Raw genomic sequence first — 20,122 nt, 5'->3', positions numbered from 1 at the left:
AATTAAAATGTTAGAAATTGAACTCAAATCAAAACTCCTAAAATTTAATTATGTTGACTAAAATGTTAATGAATTATCTATTAATATAAAACCAAAACAATATTTGTAAGAATTTTTTTAAATATCATTAAAATAATAATTGTAATGTTGTTTCTCCTATTTTAAGTCGTCTTAAGATAAGAATCAAAACCTTAATTACATCATTAGTTCCATTTTTCATCCACCACGTAATCTCAGCCGTTAATCTTGGTAATCTCTTTCTATATATACCTAAGATCTTTCTTGACTATTGAGTTTTGTTGTTATTGATGGTATTGCTTCGGTGATTGAATTTTTTTACTATTGCTTCGGGGGATTGTTGTGCTTCTTATTAGTTCACACTTCTTGATTCTCTGCTTTGTCTAATTATATGATGTTTGTGTTTTCGGATTGAAGAACGCAAGAGTTATTAAGAATTACTAATTGGTGATCAATGTGCGTTTATGGTATTGAAGAACGTAAGAATTATTAGTAGATTCATTTACGCTTCTATGGGATTGAAGATCGTTTACTCCGAATATGATTCTTTATGTGATGATGGCGAGTTTTGAACCTTTTGATCAAATTCCTGTTTTTTCAGTGGATGAAACGGAAAGCATAATAGTTCAGAAGGCCAATTGATCAAGTATTCTTTTAGTCTTCTTTTTGTTATTTAATTTATCTGGTATTTGATCATCGATAATAAGATTGAATTATGATTTGTTTATCTGCAGTGGTGTTCGGATTAGTTGTGTAACGTCCAAGTCTTTTTAGTCTTTATCTGCATCCTCATCTTTTCTATACTTCTTTTTATTAAGAGCTTAGTTCGTTTCCTTGAATTTTTGACTGTACAGTAATTCGTTTCTTGAATTTTTGGGTTGTACATGGAAGACACAATGGATACGTGGTGTAGGACATGATGTGAAGTATTATGTTCTGTTACTCTTGTGCTTTCTTTTGCGTTTATTTGTGATAGCTTAACTTGGTGTTGGTGTTCATTCCCCTTCAGCAATTCGAGTTTCTGATATTTGAAACACTAATCCCTAAAAAGGGTTTAAAACGGCTGCATCAGTATATCCTAATTTCTCGATTAGTTTCCTCTCTGTTGTTGGATTGACTGGTGTTCGATGTTTGAATTATTTTCTCTATTTGATCTCCAAGGATTAAATTGTGGAAATTCAATTATTTTATTTGTGAAGCTAAATGTTTCTTTCGCCTGTACATTGTTGGTTTGATTATAATCTTGGTTGTATTTTGATGGTTTATGGTTCATAAGAGGCATCTTGTGGGATGAGCATTGGAGAACTGCGGTTGGCTTTTACTCTTTTGATTTTATGGTTTACTCCTTGGTTTGAAAAGTTCTACTACTCAATTTTGATGCTTTTCTGGATAATCTTCTAATAGGTCTTTGGCTCTTGTATAGTTTTCCGAAACCTTTCGATTCATACCAAACATATGGGCTGAGTTGTGAACTTGATGGGAATTGCTGCATGTAATCTCCTGCAAGCCTATTATGAGTGACAACAATGTCTGAGAGCCTATTATGGATGACACCAATGTTTGAGAGTCTATTATGGCTGACAGGAATGTCTAAGAGCCTATTATGGGTGACAACAATGTCCAAGAACCTATTATTAGTGACAACAATGTCTTTGGTGGAAATTTTTGAAATCTGATCCTAAAACAACAATGTTTGAGAGCCTATGATGGGTGACAACAATGTCTGAGCCTATTATGAGTGACAACAATGTCTCTTTGGTGGAAATTTTTGAAATCTGATCCTGAAACAACAATGTCTGAGAGCCTATTATGAGTGACAGCAATGTCTGAGCCTATTATGAGTTACAACAGTGTCTCTTTGGTGGAAATTTTTGAAATTTGTTCTTGAAATTATTTTAAATGTTTCACTTTAATCTCCATTTGGGTTTCTCGTTCGTCTAGTTTTGAAATTTGCATTTATTTTTATTTGTTTGCAGCACATTGAGTCTTTATTTGAGATTTATAACTCAACCAGTGATGGAATATATATATAGTGGGACGGCTAACATGTCTGAACAACTAGTGATAGATTTTTTTTTTCTTTTGTTTCCTTCATTGTTTATTGAGTTGAGTGTTTTCGAAATATTTCTGTAACCACTTGGGCTTGAAAGTTAACATTATGACATGGCGATAGATAATTGGACTTCTTTTATTAGTTATCCTAAACCTTTCAGTTCATTTTTTTTCATATTTGTTCTATTTGGACAAGAAGTGTATGCGATAAAGATAATGAAGTTTTAGAGGTGAATTTGTCAATTTCAGTCAGAACGGACTCTGGACAGGAATTGTATTTTGGAGGTGAATTTGTTAATTTTAGTCAAAACAACATGTGATGTCCAATCTTAAGTCGGGCATTTTCGAAAAGTTCTGTGTCACAAACTTATTTTTAGGAATGAGACTACGGCTACCTTGGTTTTATCTGATAATTCTAGGCTTGCTATCTTCTTCTGTGGGTTTTGACTTGGTTTCAATTTTCAGTAATGTGTGGTAAGCTGGCAGTATCAGATTTCCTTGTTTGCACATCAGGAATTGAACCAATGTTAAGGCATTAAGTTTCTATAATTAGAGTAGTATGAGACAACTTTGTTTCTCTGAAATTTGGGGAGTTACCCTTTAGTATTTCATGGTAGTTCTTTTATACAATGTACAAGTATATCCAGATTTATTTTGAATATTTTTTAACAACAATGCTTTTGGAAAGGATTTGTTTGAGCGCTACCATCGGCATGTTCAACTTGAAAAGACAAGAACTTGTAATAGCCTAATTTCTTTTATGAGGTTCCACCTTTTATTTACTTCTAAGGACTGATCACCAACATTAGTATTAAATTTTGATTTGGTTTTCAACAGTGGTTTACTGATTGAATTCATCTAATATTTTCTAAAATTCCTCCTCTAGAACGAGTTTTTTTTAGTTTTCTAGAAATTTTTCTCTTTACAGGTAACACGAGCAATGGATGTGTCAGGACATTTAGAAGCATGGGGGATCAGTTGAAGCCTTAGACAGTGTTACCCTTACATTTTTCTCTTGTGTTCATTTGTGACTAGCTATTTGAATGCAATTTTTATTTGGTGACAGAGATCTATCAAAATAAAAAGATTGGGTTTGAATTTCCTCTTTATTTGATTTTTTCAGATTTGATCACCATATATTAGGATTTTTCATTGTCATTTGTTTCTCTGCGGTGGTGTTTGCATTATGTTTCATGCTACGTCTAATCAATCATGTTGTGAATCTCTTTATTTTGAATTTGTGTTATTGTTTGTATGCTTCATCCTTTTGAGCAACACAAGCAACGACTGAGGTAGAATGTAGACACTTTGGCACGAGATCCAGCGAAGCTTTATGTTCTTACCCTTGAATTTTGTTGTGCATTTATACATGATTGACTAAACTTGTTTGAATTTTCTGTTTTTTTGGATTCTCGTGCCTATGCTTTTAGTAACCTTCTAATGTGGAAGTTTTTATGGGTGTTGGTAACAGGCTTTACAAGAGTTTCAGAGGATCAGTAATTTCAGAGGTGATTAAATGAAAATCTTGGTCAATAATATCATTTCAGGGGACCTATTCTCTTAATTGTCTTGCAGTGAACTGTTAAAAAATTTATTCATTTGCAAAAGGCCGAATGAAATTTTGGTGTGATCAATTCTCTATTCATTGTTCAAGTACCAACAACATGATTTGGTGATCTCTTATCATTTACCCTGAAAATTCTTGATTGGTATTTTTGACAGGGTAGGGCTTGGGCAGAGTCAAAAGCCTTATGGATTTTTGGACTAGGAATTGTCCAACTACTAACTGTGTGTGTACAAGTTTGAAATATATGATGTGTTTATCAGATATTTTCTAGGTATATATATATATAAATATATTTAGTTGCTAGTTTTATTTCCTCTTGTGCTTTACAGGGAGACAATGTATTTGTGTCATAGGTTTGGGAAACATGGAGATCCTGTGAAACTTTAGTTTTTCTTGTTATTATTCTCTGGATAAGCTTGTACAGTGGGATTTCATGCCTAATTGTAACATGCACTGTAAGAGTTTAGAGGTATGAGACAGTAAGTCCATGTAATTGTTATTTTAATTAATTAGTAGTATGCAGCGTGCTGAGTGTAAATGTTATTTTAATTAATTAGTACTATGCAACGAGCCGAGTCTTTATTTTAGATTTCTCCTTCATATTGAATCAATCATGATATTGGGACAACTAACATCTTTGCATACTGAAGATTAATTAACCCGATGATGAGCTTCTGAATTTGATCGAGAAATAAATTGTATGTATTTTATATTGTGTGCAATATAGTGTTAGAATTGTGAAACAAATTGTATGTATTTTATATTGTGTGCAACATAGTGTTAGAACTGTGGGATAGCTTGTAACGTACATGATTTGGGATCTTGTATTTTTTTTTCTATTCAATTTTATATTGAGTGCTTAAGGTCATCATAATTGTTCTCCGTTACTTCCACTTGGTCTTTCCAGGGAAGACATACTATGAATGTTTCTTTGGTCGTGGAGGCAATGGTGGTGGATGATTTGACTTCTTGCTACTCTTGTTTCTTCTATTTATATTTGATGCTGATTCTTGCTTGACGCAATGAATTAAAACAATTAAAACGGCTAACAAGTCAGGCTCACTTTTTTCTAACAAATCCAGGAGTTGGTTGAACTGTTTGCATTCATCCCTTTCTAGCATTTGTCGATTGAGTATTAAAAATCATAACAGTTTAAATTGTCTTACAACTTGGGATAATGTTTCCTTTGGTTGTCTTCCTTGCTTTCCATATCAGGAATTGTTTCAATCTAAAAGGCATTGGTTTTTGGGGTAGAGTAGTAGCATGAGAAAACTTTGTTGCTCTGCAAATTGGAGAATTACTCTTGGTACTTTTTTATATAAGTATTTTTGGATTTTAATTGTATATCCTTCTTGTTAACAATCCTTTAGGAGAATAAGATTTGTTTGAGCACTATTGTCTGCATGAAGCTGAATATTAAACGTGAAAGGCTATTTAACTTTGTGTTGGAGTTGATCACGAATCATTAAGATTTGAATTTTGATTTGTTTCTCTACAGCAGGGTTTGGTTTTGTTTTATGTGATGACCTTATCGAGCCTTTTATGAGCAACTGCGACTCTATCGATTTTTGAATTCTTGAATAGTTCAACTAATCTTTTCTTAAATTCTTAGTTTTTTAATTTCTTGAATTTATTAATTAATCTTATCTTTTCTTAAATTCTTGGTCTTTATTACCGACTTAGTTTGTTTGTGTTCATTTCTTTTTAGCATGTTGAGACTGCAAGAATGGTTGAGGATTAAAATCTGAAAGTGTTTAGAACAACCAATAATTCAGGATAACCTAATTTCTTATGAGTTTCCTCTTTATTTGATTTCTTGACATTTGTTCACGAAGCATAAGGATTAAATTGTCATTTGTTTATGTGCTTTGATGTTTGGATTATGTTTCATATCGAGCTTGTTGAATGTTGATGTCTGTCTTTGTTTTGAATGTCTTATTGTCTCTATACTTAAACTTTTTCTTTAATGTTGATTCTTGCTTGATGCTATTTATTAAAACGGTTAACAAGTTGGGATTATTATTTTATTTCTGAAAATTAAAGTATTAAAAATCATAAGATTAGGAAGACTTACAACTTGGGATAACCTTTCTTCTGTGTTGAGTTGGAGTTGATCACCGAACATTAAGATTTGAATTGTGATTTGTTTCTCTGCAGCAGGATTTGGTTTAGTTTTGTGTGATGACCTGTATCTCATCGAGCCTGTTATGAGCAACTAAGGCTCCATTGGTTTTTGAATTCATTAATTTATCTTATCCTTTCTTAAATTCTTGGTTTTTATTACTGATATCTATTTGAATTTAAATATTGTTCTTAAATTTTTTATGTCTAGGTGTTGATTTCTCTGTGTTCATACCTTTTTTGCATGTAAGATTGGTTGAGGATAAATCTTCAAAGTGTACAACGGATGTGAGGTAGGATATCTAAATACTGGATGGAGATTCTTGATGCGTTAGGTTTTGTTATCCCTATATTTTTTTGTCTTTATTTCGTGATTTGCTCTTTGATGACAGATGTCTACTTGAGTTTGATTATGGCTATTTATTTTATGTCAGAGATCTATCATATGTCACAGTTAATGTGCTTGTGTTGGTTCCTTTTCAGCATGATTTCGATGAGGATTAAAAAACATAAATTTGAATATAGTTCTCGTTTGATTATTGAAGTTTGAAATATATGATGTGTTTGTGAGATATTTTCTAGGAATATATATATATATATATATATATATATAATACTTTTATTTTTACATTGAATTACATAATTGCTTTATTAATATGATCATTTGATTATAGCAGAATTGCAGTGGTTTTTATAACATTATTCATGGTTGTTATATTTCCTTTAATAGTTATTCTTGTTGAAAAAGTAATCTAGAAGTCCTTTGTTGGCTAATGATTCTCTAACATTTGTTTTTTTAACTTTATAGTAGTTACTTACAAAAAAATTGTATTTTGCTTTCAATAATTTGTTTATTTTTATAATGTTTTATAATGTATTTTTATAATGATTGCTAACTAAATATTTGCTTTCATTATAATGTTGATGATCTGAATGATTTTTCGATTGTGAATCTATTTTATAAAAAATTTTAAGTAATCATTAATAAATTGCTTTGTATACACTCTTTGTAGGAAAAATCTTAAAACCCTATGTTGGCTACACATGCTCTTTATTGTAATTCTTAAGAAAGGTTCCTGGGTTGATCTGTATCACAATGTGTATGCTGATTGAAGCGAAATTCTCTACATATTTCAATTGGCTAAATATCCAATTGGTTTATAAGGGTCAAATATATATGTTTTTTGTTCTTACATTCTCTTCAATTTTTTTCTAGGTTTTCTAATTTGAACCACTGTATTTCTAAATCTTTATGGTAAAAAGAAAAGGGGTTAATGGTTCACTTTCATAAGAATTTATAAGAATTTGATTTTAGAAATTTACAAAACTTACTCGCACTCTCTTCTAGAAAGTCTTTTTTGGTGTAGTTGTTTAATAAATACATCTCACTAAATATATAGGGCTATATTGTTTTGGTTGTAATTATATATAGTTTTCTTTTATTTCCTATTTTCTTAGTTATTACTTCATTTTACTAATTATAAAGAGCATTGGACAATTTGATTTCAAAACTTCATTTTGTATTGTTTTATTTTGAGCAGTTTTGAGTTACATTCGGAATATCACCTAGCCTCATCCTTGATCAGATTATCTCAATTATCTTTCAATATGAGAATGATCTCCAATATGAGTGCTATATTTAGTTCTATCTCCAATATGAGAATGAGAAGCAACAATTTTTTCCAATATTAGAGCTCTACTTAGTTCTATCTCCTATATGAGAATGAGAGAAGCTTTCCAATATCTCCCACACGAATGAGAGAAACAACAGTATTTGGAATGTTTTCTTGTAATTTTCCTGAGCCACGTCTCCCCCAATCCCTCAAGGCTATGAGCTATGAGTGACACCTCCCCTACTCCAACAGGTTTTAGGATTTGGGTAGGATGTCGAAGGAAACACTATCTTATTGCTAATTATATTTCTGAATCACTTGATCATTTTGTTATGTCATGCTTTTAAGAAAGTTTAGTTTTCTCAAGTTCCTATGCTTCTTGTTGAGATTTCACGGGAAGACAATAGATATATGGGGCAGGTTTCGAAAACAGTGGATGGAGGTCCGGTAAAACCTTAGGTTTTATTATTTCTGCATTCATGATTTTCTTTGTGATTATATTTTTGGCTAAAATTGTGGAGTGGGAGTTCTTGAAAACAGGCACTATATCAATATGAGAGAGGCTTTAGCATTTGTGTTGTTGGGCCTTCGACTTTGATGATTCGATATCTTTTTCTACTTGAGTTGCAGTGACTTACTATGGATGTCTTTTGGGTTGTGGAGGCAACTGTGTTAGATTGTTGGACTTATTGTGAAGCTTTAGGTTTTACTACGTTTCCATTCACTATTTTTCGTATGTGCTCGATTTGGAATGTCTACAGTCTCTCTTATTGGTTGGATAGTTAGAAGGTACCTGTGTCGGTTATTGTGTGTATCTACTGAGATTGATTATAGTTTTCTTGAATTCATTGGTCTTATAGGGAAGCCAAGCAATGAAGTGTGGTGTAGGATGTGTTGAGTTGTGAACTTGTTTGGAATTGTTGCATGTAATCTCCTGTGAGCGTGCTATGAGTGACAACAATGTCTCTTACTGTGAGTGACAACAATGTCTGAGCCTATCGTCAGTGACAACAATGTCTCTTACGTGGAAATTTTTAATAATGATCCTGAAATTATTTTAAATGCTTCACTTATGTTTCTAAAAATCTCGTTCGTCCAGTTTTGAAATTTGCACTTATTTGTTTGCAACACGTTGAGTCTTTATTTGTGATTTATCTTTCAGATTGTTAACTCAGCCAGTGATGGAATATAGTGGGACGGCTAACATGTCTAAACAACCAGTGATAGATTTTTTTCTTGTTTCCTTCATTGTTTATTGAGTTGAGTGTTTTCGAAATATTTATGCAGCGATGCTTGGAAAGTCCAACGTTATGCCATGGCGGTAGATAATTGGAATTCTTTTTATTAGTTATCCAAAACCTTTCCGTTCTTTTTTTTCATATTTGTTATGTTTGGATAGGAATTGTTTGCAAGAAAGATAATGGAGTTTTGGAGGTGAATTTGTTAATTGTTGATTTTGGCTTAATCCCGAGTCTCACATCGCTGGGTTCATTGTTTGGGAAGGAGGTTTGAAGGTTATAAATTAACCTCTCCTCCTTCACTGTAATATATCCCAATTTGTAATATCTTCTCCCATAATAATAAAAGTGAGCTGTTTTAGCTGGACTCGTGATTAGGCTAAATTGGCTGAACTCCGTTAACAATTTTTTGGTGTGCCTTTTCTCTTTATCTCTTTTATTATTTCGCTCTGTTTATTTAATATTATTTGTCGGGTAGCTCTGTTAGTGTTCTGTTTTAGTGGGGAAATTATCCGTTTTTCCCAACAAGTGGTATCAAGAGTCGAAGGTTCACCATTGGATTGTTTGAAATTGTTTGTAATATTGAATACTATATTTTGAGTTTGTAATGACAAATCAAGAAGAAGAAGCGAAGAATGTATCCAGAGTGTCGGGCTCCTCGTCATCATGGTCGAGGTTCCCGGTGTCCACTTTGAAATTGGCAGTGGAAATATTTGATGGCATTAGACATTTTGGCATGTGGCAAGGACAGGTCTTGGACTCTCTTTTTCAGTAGGGTATTGATATTGCTATTGAAGGAGATAAACCAAAAGAGTAGAGGAGAAAGACTAGAGCATCATCAACTGGTTGTCATGCGGAACTATTCGATCCTACCTGTCCAGAGAGTAGAAGTATGCTGTAAAAAACGAGACTTTTGCACACAAACTGTGGAAGGCATTGGAGGACAAGTTTATGAAGAAGAGTGGTTAGAACAAGCTCCTGATGAAGAAAAGATTGTTCTGATTTGACTACCAACAAGGTACTACTATGAATGCACACATCACTATGTTTGATCAATTAGTAGCAAACTTGTTAAATTTAGATGTGAAGTTTGAGCAAGAGGAATTGGCTTTGGTGTTCTTATCATCTCTTCTTGGTGAATTTGAACATTTGGAGACTATACTCCTTCACGGGAAGGAGAATGTGTCGTTAGATGCTGTTTGTTCTGCTTTATATAGTCATGAATTGAAAAAGCAGGAAAAGATGAAAGCCAAATCAATGACATCAGAAGAAGCATTGGTGGCAAGAGGTCATCAGCAAAGCCAGACAAAGGGGAGAAGATGGAGGACTAAGTCTAAAGGTCGAGCCGTTGCCAAAGATGAGTGTGTTTTCTGTCATGAGAAAGGACACTGGAAGAAAGACTGTCCAAAACTGCAGAAGAAAGGGAAGGCTCCGCAAGATGCAAATGTTGCAGAATGCAAAAGTGATGTGGAATCTGATATCTCTTTAATTGTCTCGCTTTCAACATCATCGTATCCAGATGAGTGAATATTGGATTCAGGTTGTACCTATCATACGTGTCCCATTCGGGATTGGTTCTTTGAATTTCAAGAACTCGACGGCGGGGTTGTTTACTTTGGTAATGATAATCCATGTAAGACAACAGAGATAAGTTCAATCAAGCTGCGGAATCATGATGGATCCATCAGAATTTTGCGGGATGTACGGAACGTGCCAAAGTTGAAGAAAAATCTCATCTCATTGGCGGCTTTAGAATCTAAAGGCCTAGTTGGGACGATGTGAGATGGAATTCTTAAAGCAACTTCAGGAGCACTGGTGATGTTGAAAGGCGTGAGGAAGAACAATCTATATTACTATCAAGGTAGTACAATGGTGAGGATAGTAGCGGCATCAACTTCTGGCACTAAGAAGGATGACGAGGCAACGAAGTTGTGGCATATGAGGTTGGGACATGCTGGAGAGAAATCCTTGCAAATTCTTACCAAGCAGGGATTGTTGAAAGGTACGAAGGCTTGCAAACTTGAATTTTGTGAGCATTGTGTTCTGGGAAAACAACGAAGAGTGAAGTTTGGCATTGCAATTCACAATATCAAGGGTATTCTGGATTATGTGCATTCAGATGTGTGGGGACCTGCCAAGACTCCGTCAATCAGAGGTAGGCATTATTTTGTCACTTTTGTGGATGATTTTTCCAGGAGAGTTTGGGTGTTTACTATGAAGAACAAAAATGATGTGCTTGAAATTTTCCTTAAGTGGAAAGCTCAAGTTGAAAACCAGACAGGAAGGAAGATTAAGGTTCTCCGAACAGACAATGGAGGAGAATACAAGAGTGATCCGTTCTTGAAGGTATGTCAAAATTGTGGCATAGTTCGGCACTTCACTGTTGGAAAAACACCACAATAGAATGGGGTGTCGGAGCGTATGAACAAGACACTTGTGGAGAAAGTTCGTTGTATGCTGTCTAATGCTGAGTTAGGCAGAGAGTTTTGGGCTGAGGCTGTGACATACGCTCAACATCTTGTCAATCGTTTGCCATCATCTGCTATAGATGGCAAAACCTCGTTAGAGGTATGGTCTGGAAAACCTGCAACTGATTATGATTCTTTGCATGTTTTTGTTTTTATTGCATATTATCATGTGATTGAATCAAAGTTGGATTCACGTGCAAAGAAAACTCTTTTCATGGGCTTTAGTCCTGGAGTGAAGAGATATCGTTTGTGGTGTCTAGAGGCAAAGAAGACGATTATCAACAGGGATGTTACCTTTGATGAATCTGTCATGTTAAAGAAGGTAAATCCAGAAGGAGTTGATAGTACTCCGCAACAGGTGGAGTGTGCCCGGAAGCAGGTGGAGTTTGAGCAGACAGTGGTGATCCCAACACGAAATACCACAAGTGACTCTTCTATGACAGAAGAAGAGTCAGATGAGGAAGAGGTTCCTATCCAAGAATCTCAACAACAATCAGCGCCAATTGCAGTTAGAAGACATAGACAAGATATTCAGAAGCCTGCTCGTTTCGTGGATATGGTTGCCTATGCACTTCCAGTTGTTGATGACATTCCATCCACTTACCCAGAAGCCATTTTGAGTTCAGAGAATGGTAATTGGGCAGGTGCGATGGAAGAAGAGATGCAGTCTTTGAAGAAGAACAAGACGTTGAAGCTGACACAATTACCAAAAGGTAAGAAGGCAATTGGGTACAAATGAGTATTTGCAAAGAAAGAAGGATTTCCTAATAAAGAAGATGTTCGTTACAAGGCAAGGTTGGTTGCTAAAGGCTTTGCTCAGAGGGAGAGAATTCATTATAATGAGGTATTTTCTCCAATTAAACATTCCTCAATTCGAATTTTGTTGGCCTTGGTAGCACAGTTAAATTTGGAGCTAGCTCAACTTGATGTAAAGACCGCGTTCCTACACGGTGATTTGAAGGAGGAAATCTATATGACTCAACCAGAAGGATACAAGGCTGCTGGTAAAGAAGATTGAGTTTGTAAACTTAGCAAATCGTTGTACGGACTGAAACAATCTTCGAGACAGTGGTACAAACAATTTGATAAGTTCATGAAGGATCAGAAGTACAAGAGAAGCAAATATGATCACTGTGTGTATTTGCGCAAAATTTAAGATGGTTCCTACATTTACTTACTCTTATATGTTGATGATATGCTGATTGCAACAAAGAGCCAAGTTGAGATTGACAGGTTAAAGACTCAGTTGAGTAAAGAGTTCAAGATGAAGGATTTGGGGGAAGCCAAGAAGATTCTCGGCATGGAGATAAACAGGGACAGGGAGAGGGGAAAACTTTGGTTGTCACAGAAGCAGTATTTGCAGAAGGTACTACATCGTTTTGATATACACGAAGATACAAAACCTGTAAGTATCCCACTTGCTCCTCATTTAAAATTGAGTAGTCGTTTATCTCCGACGACTGATGAAGAACGAGAATACATGGCGAAAGTCCCATATGCAAATGCAGTTGGAAGCTTGATGTATGCAATGGTGTGTACGAGACCAGATATTTCACAGGCTGTGAGTGTTGTTAGCAGGTACATGCATGATCCGGGCAAGTGTCATTGGCAATATTTGTAGAAGGTACTACATCGTTTTGATATACACGAAGATACAAAACCTGTAAGTATCCCACTTGCTCCTCATTTAAAATTGAGTAGCCGTTTATCTCCGACGACTGATGAAGAACGAGAATACATGGCGAAAGTCTCATATGCAAATGCAGTTGGAAGCTTGATGTATGCAATGGTATGTACGAGACCAGATATTTCACAGGCTGTGAGTGTTGTTAGCAGGTACATGCATGATCTGGGCAAGTGTCATTGGCAAGCTGTGAGATGGATTCTACGGTACCTCCAAAATACCTTAGATGTTGGATTGACATTTGAGCAAGATGAATCACTTGGTCAATGCATAGTTGGATATTGTGATTCTGATTATGCAGGTGATTTGGATAAGACGATCTACAACTAGCTATTTGTTCACTTTAGCAAAAGCGCTAGTTAGTTAGAAGTCTACCTTGCAGTCTACAGTGGCTTTGTCTACGACAGAGGCAGAGTATATGACGATTACAGAGGTTGTGAAGGAAGCAATTTGGCTTCATGGGTTGCTTAAAGACTTGGGATTTGGTCAGAAACAACTTGAGTTATATTCTAACAGTCAGAGTGTTATTCATTTAGCAAAGAATCAAGTCTTTCATGCACGAACGAAGCACATTGATGTTCGCTATCACTTTGTGCGTGAGATTTTCGAAGAAGAGGAGATTATTCTCCAGAAGATTCACACTACGGAGAATCCTGCAGATATGCTCACCAAGATGGTTACAAGGGCCAAGTTTGAACATTGTTTAGATTTGGTTAATATCTTGCACATTTGAAGTTGGCGTTCGGAGGCGCAAATTTGAAGCACTGCAAAGTTTATTTTTGTTATGTTTTGAGAAGATCTGTATTAGGTGAGACTTGAAATTAAGCCAAGGTGGAGATTTGTTGATTTTGGCTTAATCCCGAGTCCCACATTGGTGGGTTCATTGTTTGGGAAGGAGGTTTGAGGGTTATAAATTAACCTCTCCTCCTCCTTCACGGTAATATATCCCAATTTGTAATATTTTTTTCCATAATAATAAAAGTGAATTGTTTTAGCTGTACTCGGAGAGTAGGCTAAATTGGTCAAGCTCCGTTAACAATTTTCTGGTGTTTTTTTTTTCTTTATCTTTTTTATTATTGCGCTTTGTTTATTCAATATTACTTGTCGGGTAGCTCTGTTAGTGTTCTGTTTTAGTGGGGAAATTACCTGTTTTTTCCAACATTAATTTCAGGCAGATCGACCAATGGACAAGATTTGTATTTTTGAGGTTGTATTTTTTAGGTGAATTTGTTAATTTATGATGTTTTGGAGGAGAATTTGTTAATTTTAGTCAAGAACGATGACTTTTATTTCTCTATAAAATCAAGATGTGTACAAGTATATCCAGTTTTATTTAGATATTTTTTAACAACAATGTGTTTAGAATATAATTTGTTTGAGCGCTACCATAGGCAAGTTCAACTTGAAACGACAACAACTCAGCCTAATTTCTTGTATGAGGTTCCACCTTTTATTTAACTTCTAAGGACTTGATCACCAACATTAGGATTGAATTGTGTGATTTGTTTTTCTACAGTGGTTTATGATTGGATCGCACAATGCCCGAATCTTGTTGAGCCTTTAATGAGCGTCTTTAATGAACGTCTCCATTGGTTTCTGAATTTAAGAATTTGTCTACTATTTTCTAAAATTCCTCTTCTGGAACGAGTGTTTTTATTTTAGTTTTCTTGAATTTTTACTCTTTATAGGTAAGTCAAGCAATGGATGTGTGAGGACATGTAGAAACATGGGGTATCAATTGAAGCCTTAGGTTCTGTTACCCTTACATTTTCTGTTGTGTTCATTCGTGACTAGTTTTTTATTTGGTGACAGAGATCTATTAAAACAAAAATATTGGTTTAGAATTTCTTCTCTATTTGATTTTTTCAGATTTGATCTCTAAACATAAGGATTTTCCATTGTCATTTGTTTCTCTGCAGTGTTGTTTGCATTATCACTCTATCTTGAAATCATTATTTGTCCTTTTGAGCAACACAAGCAACGTGTGAGGTAGAGTGTAGACACTCTGCCACGAGATCCAACGAATGTTCTTACCCTTGATACGAGTCACACTTTGCGGGAAGGATCATTATGTCTGGTTTGTGATCGTGGAGGGTATTGCTTGGTACCAGTAGGGTGACTTTGTGGGAAGGGCTAAGTGCCCGGTGTAGCGACCAATAGAAGGAAGACACAACCTCATTTGTGTGACTTCTCTTTCAACACCATTTTCATGATTCACTTGGATGATGTTGTAGGAGTAAACACACAGATGAGACAGGTTGGAACTCTAGCTTGGTGTTTCACCATGCAAATATATATAGCCTAACAACCAATCACATCGAAAGGAAACATGTAGGATTTGTTGCGTGTGTGGCTCGCTTTGACACACGTGAGCACTGGGGGTATGGCTTGGTACAAGTTGGATGACTCTCACAAGTCACTTTGCAGAAAGGGCCATTATGTCTGGTTCACGACCGTCGGGGATATTGCTTGGTACCAGTTTGATGTGAGTTAATTTTATGATTATATATTTTAGGAGTTTCATTTTGTTTATGATTTTTGAATTAAGCATAATATGGTAATAAGCTCAGAGAAGATTGTCATTGGACACGAACTTAACTAAGTGGTTAAATAAGTGTGAAAGTTCTTTTAGAAAACAAAAGAGAAAAACATAATTATATAAAGAGAAAAATACAATTATAGAGTAATGATGATGAGATGTAAAATTTAAGAACAAAATAAGATAAAAATGATAAGATAATGAATGAATGTAAAGGAGGAATTAAAGAACATAAATGGAGAAACAAGATGTAAATGAATGGAACAAGAAATGTGAAAGAAGCTTATGGACTTGAGGGAATGTTTCACACCACTTGAAAGAGTGATAATCATTTATGCTTATAGTCTAATGAAAAATGATTTTTTGACACCCCATTTTTCTTTTGCTCCAAATTACACCTTCTTTAAGTGTTGGATTACTTATGTGATAGTAGTATTTTTGTAAAATAATAAACATAAGATGAATGTAATTTAAAGCATTGGGTGTCTAATGCATCAACAACTAATGTCACATCACCATCTATGACCACTGACCAAGTGTCAAGAATAAATTCTTAAATAACCAATATCAATACAACATTTTTCATTTACAAATCAATATTCTATCGTATTTTATTGTTGATGACACAATTTAAGTATTCATTAAAAAAAATTAAAGTAAAAATCGAGATTAAAAGAATTAATGTCAAATTGATTTAATGTATAAATTATTTTATTTTTTTTAAATCTCGTTATACTAATTTTGAATGTATAAAATCAAAATTGTGGTTGAAATTACATTTTTTCCCCATATAACTTTTATTTTTACTTTAAAGAATTAATTAATTTAAAATAACCCTGTGTTTAATATACTTTTTTTTTCAAATTTCGTGAATTAAAGTATGGCTAAAAAAAATTAAACTAAAAAATTATCAATATTATATCGAATTTTCAAATTCATTTTTTTTTTATATAAATTATTCTCAGCAGTAAAAATAGCAGTGATTTTAGCTTTAGCATGATTCCTTCCCCCCTCCATGCAAAATCTCAACCATGTTTCGTGCTTTTTCACACATCACTGTCTGATTCCCTCATTTGCGTGTTTAACTCTTTATTCGTTTGACAAAAAATGATAGAACAGAGAATCGATTCTCAACTACAGCAACTGAACAGTTCCATCCATTTCTACAGCCGTCATTTTCAGAATGTTTCAAACTTTGGCGGAAAATTTCCATCTTCACTAACCGCAGTTGAACCCCATACTGATTGTTGTGTTGATTGAATCTAGCAGCTGCTTCTGCAGAAGCTAGAAATTAGAAAGTTGTCACCTTGACATGGAAGAAGAGAGTGGCGTGGCAGACAAGAAAGGGACAAAGAACGAGGTTGTTCTGCGAATTTCAGACTCTGAAGAAGCCCAGAATGCAACGAAGGAAATTAAAGATTCCGGAAGTTTCCCAGTAGCTGAAAGCAGTTCCCTTTCTCCTCAGCACAACACCTTCACCCAGATAAGTAAAAGGTTTAGAGATTCTCGTGGTGAAATCACAGAGCCTCTGAGCAACAAGGATCAAGTTTCAACAGAGTTGGAGACAACTTCAAAGAAGTTGATGGGTCGGTCGGAATTTTCGAAGCCAAAGTCCAGAATGGTGGAACCATCGTTTCCAAAATATGCAAAATTTGTTGATGAAAAGGCTCGAGTGACAAGTTCATTTGCAAGGAATTCTCCTAACAGGAATGTTCCGGAAGCAACTATAGTCGCCCCAAGAACCCGCTTTCTTGGGACTCCTGCGGAAGAAGATGATGATGATGATGAAATGTACGAGATTGCAAATATGGCAGTTAGCAAGAGATCTGGAAGAAAGTGGAAAATTGTTGAGTTGTTTGCTTTTGCTTTCATCATGGGGTTTTTTATTGCAAGTTTGACTGTTACTAAGTTGCAAAAAAGAGAGGTTTGGGGTTTGAAGCTGTGGAAATGGTGTGTATTTGTATTGGTTATCCTCTGTGGTAGACTGGTCACTGAGTGGTTCATCAATGTTTTGGTTTTCTTGATTGAGAGGAACTTTTTATTTAAGAAGAAGGTTTTGTATTTTGTTTATGGTGTGAAGAAGAGTGTTCAGGGCTTTATATGGCTGAGTTTGGTTCTTTTGACATGGGAAATGCTTTTCAGCCCTGGAGTGAAGAGAACCAGGAAGGTTGGTAGGATTCTTAATTACATTACTCTGACGCTTGCTTCTTGTCTTATTGGAGCAGCTTTATGGTTAGCCAAAACATTGTTGATAAAGCTTTTAGCTTCAAAATTTCAATCTACTAGATTTTTTGACAGGGTTCAAGAATCAATCTTTCATCAATACATTCTCAAGACTCTTTCAGGCCCTCCCTTGATGGAGGGGGCTGAAAAGGTAGGTTCCACTTCAAATAGTGGCCAACTCAGTTTTAAGACCAAGATTAATAAGAAGGTAGGGGAGAAAGAACAAGTTATTGATGTACACAAGCTCAAGAAAATGAAACATAATAAAGTTTCTGCTTTGACTATGAAAGGGTTGATTAACGTGATAAGGAGTTCTGGGTTGTCTACCATCTCCTATGCACAGGTTGAAAATGAGAATGACCAGAAAGATGATGAAATTAATAGCGAGTGGGAAGCTAAGGCCGCTGCTTATAGAATTTTTGGGAACGTTGCCAAGCCTGGACACAAGTAACATTGTTACCCTCTCCTGCATTTCTTTTTTCTGATTCAGTTTCTCTGGATTTGCCTTTTCTCATTTCACCCTCAAATAATTTAGGTATATTGAGATGGATGACCTCTTGCGATTCATGAAAATTGAACAAGTGGAAAATGTGCTTCCACTATTTGAAGGAGCAGTTGAGACTAGAAGAATTAAGAGGAAGTCTCTCAAGAACTGGCTGGTAAAGTACTTCAAAATGTTTCCTTTTGTCTGAGAAAAAGAGTAGTTTCCTTACCATTGTTGTTTTAACCTTAGAATTGGTTAACAATATATCAGAAACTTCTATAGATAGTTGATGCTCACTTGGATTTGATAAATTCACAATCCAAGTGAGCATCCTGTGACCCTACATATAAAGTTGTCCTTCACAGCAAGCATGTGTTTTATTTTCAGCTATGAAGCTATTACCATTTCAATGCCACAAGCATGGTTCTCACATATCATTCTTGTTTCCAGTTGAAAGTGTACCTTGGACGCAGATCTCTCATACATTCACTAAATGATACCAACACAGCTGTTGATGACTTGAATATACTTGCTTCTGCAGTTGTGGTTATTGTGATCATCATTGTGTGGCTTCTTCTAACGGGTTTCTTAGACACTAAAGTTCTTGTCTTTATTTCATCCCAGCTTTTACTTGTGGGTTTCATGTTTGGCAACACAGCTAAGACTGTATTTGAAGCTATTATATTTGTTTTCATAGTGCACCCGTTTGATGTTGGTGATCGCTGTGTCATTGATGATGTTCAGGTAGTTTCAACTCTAAACTCTCTCAACATTTGTACAAAAGCATATACCTGACTGACACATTTATTATGGTTCCCAGATGGTTGTGGAAGAGATGAACATACTAACTACTGTCTTTTTGAGATATGACAATGAAAAGATTTTCTATCCAAATTCAGTTCTGGCAACCAAGCCAATCAGTAACTACAACAGGAGTCCAGAAATGTGTGATTCTGTTGAATTTGCTGTTGATGTTTCTACTTCTATTGAAAGTATTGGAGCTCTAAAGGGAAAGTTAAAAGTGTATGTTCACTATGCTCCAGCTATAAATTTTAATCTTAGATATTAGTTAAACATGTTATGTCTATCCATGCTTTGCAAGGTAATTAATTAGTCAAACTGTTCCTTAAAGTGAGATCAGAGCAATAGTTTTGTAATCTGTGTAATCAATCCTCTGCTTGAGTTCTAGCAAAAAGTGATTATAAATCTTAAGTAGCAAAGGGTGAACTTCAATTTTTACTTATCTGATATAGTTTATTGCTTTTAAATTTTTCCCTAGTGATTGTTCAAACCAGAGATAACTGGTTTATTTTCACATGGTCTTAGTTATGTGTGTCACTTTGTGTTTGAAGTGACTTGATGTTTTTGGACAAAATTTGCAGATATTTGGAGAGTAGGCCTCAACACTGGCAGACTAAACACAACGTATTGGTTAAGGACATTGAGAATGTAAATAAGATGAAAATGGTTGTGAATGTTACTCACACCATAAATTTTCAGAACTATGGGGATAAGAACAGCAGAAGATCCGAATTAGTTCTGGAGTTAAAGAAAATTCTTGAAGAGCTTAATATTAAATATCATATGCTGACACAAGAAGTTCATCTTGTCAGTTATGTAAGGCCACAAAACTCAACATGGCCAACACTTTGAATTTACCTTTCCACAGGTGCATGCATGCAGCTGTGTAGCAGAGTTTTTGTGCTACTATTATATTTAAAAATCAATTTTTAGGCACACTGTAATAAACCATGCTGATTTGTTAACAGGAACAGTGAAAACTCACATCTCACACTTTAATAAATTAATATTTTATTTATTTTTGTTTTATTTTTTAATTCAAAATATTATTATATTATTATAAGTGTTTGTTAAGTATTTGTTTAGATGGGTGATAAAGAAACTTTTCTATAAAGCTAATATTCACGCAATTGTTTGTATTTGTTATTTGTTTGTTTCCTCATCAAAACCTCAAAATTTCCATTTTCTACATCGTTTGTTTCAAATGATGGAAATGGCGCATCATTATGGTTATTTTGTTTTTCCCAATAGGAAGTTCGAAAAACGGAACATAAAAAATGATAAAATACAAAAAATAAGAAAGTTTACCCGTGA

At 34.7% G+C, this 20,122-nt stretch overlaps 1 protein-coding gene across 7 annotated transcripts; it reads left to right on the top strand.

Moving 5' to 3' along the window:
* Positions 1 to 297: 297 nt before the first annotated feature.
* Positions 298 to 19,826, top strand: LOC137821730 (mechanosensitive ion channel protein 10). Of its 7 annotated transcripts, none has more exons than XM_090295958.1 (8): positions 305 to 664; positions 5,970 to 6,051; positions 14,681 to 15,246; positions 16,415 to 17,970; positions 18,059 to 18,182; positions 18,458 to 18,751; positions 18,828 to 19,030; positions 19,390 to 19,826. In XM_090295958.1, exons 4-8 carry the CDS (start codon positions 16,613 to 16,615, stop codon positions 19,658 to 19,660), a joined length of 2,250 nt encoding a protein of 749 aa, XP_090152084.1. In that variant the 5' UTR covers positions 305 to 664; positions 5,970 to 6,051; positions 14,681 to 15,246; positions 16,415 to 16,612; the 3' UTR covers positions 19,661 to 19,826. The 7 variants fall into 7 exon arrangements, with proteins under 7 accessions (XP_090152082.1, XP_068482564.1, XP_090152084.1 ...); XM_090295957.1 differs by having other exon boundaries at positions 8,232 to 15,246; XM_090295956.1 differs by having other exon boundaries at positions 298 to 6,051; positions 8,232 to 15,246.
* Positions 19,827 to 20,122: the final 296 nt, after the last annotated feature.

This window comes from Phaseolus vulgaris, chromosome 9 (genome assembly GCF_051622355.1).
Source record: "Phaseolus vulgaris cultivar YP4 chromosome 9, ASM5162235v1, whole genome shotgun sequence".
Taxonomy (NCBI): Eukaryota; Viridiplantae; Streptophyta; class Magnoliopsida; order Fabales; family Fabaceae; genus Phaseolus; species Phaseolus vulgaris.
The sequence above is the reverse complement of the archived record's forward strand: the minus strand, read 5'-3'. Positions and strand labels throughout refer to the sequence as shown.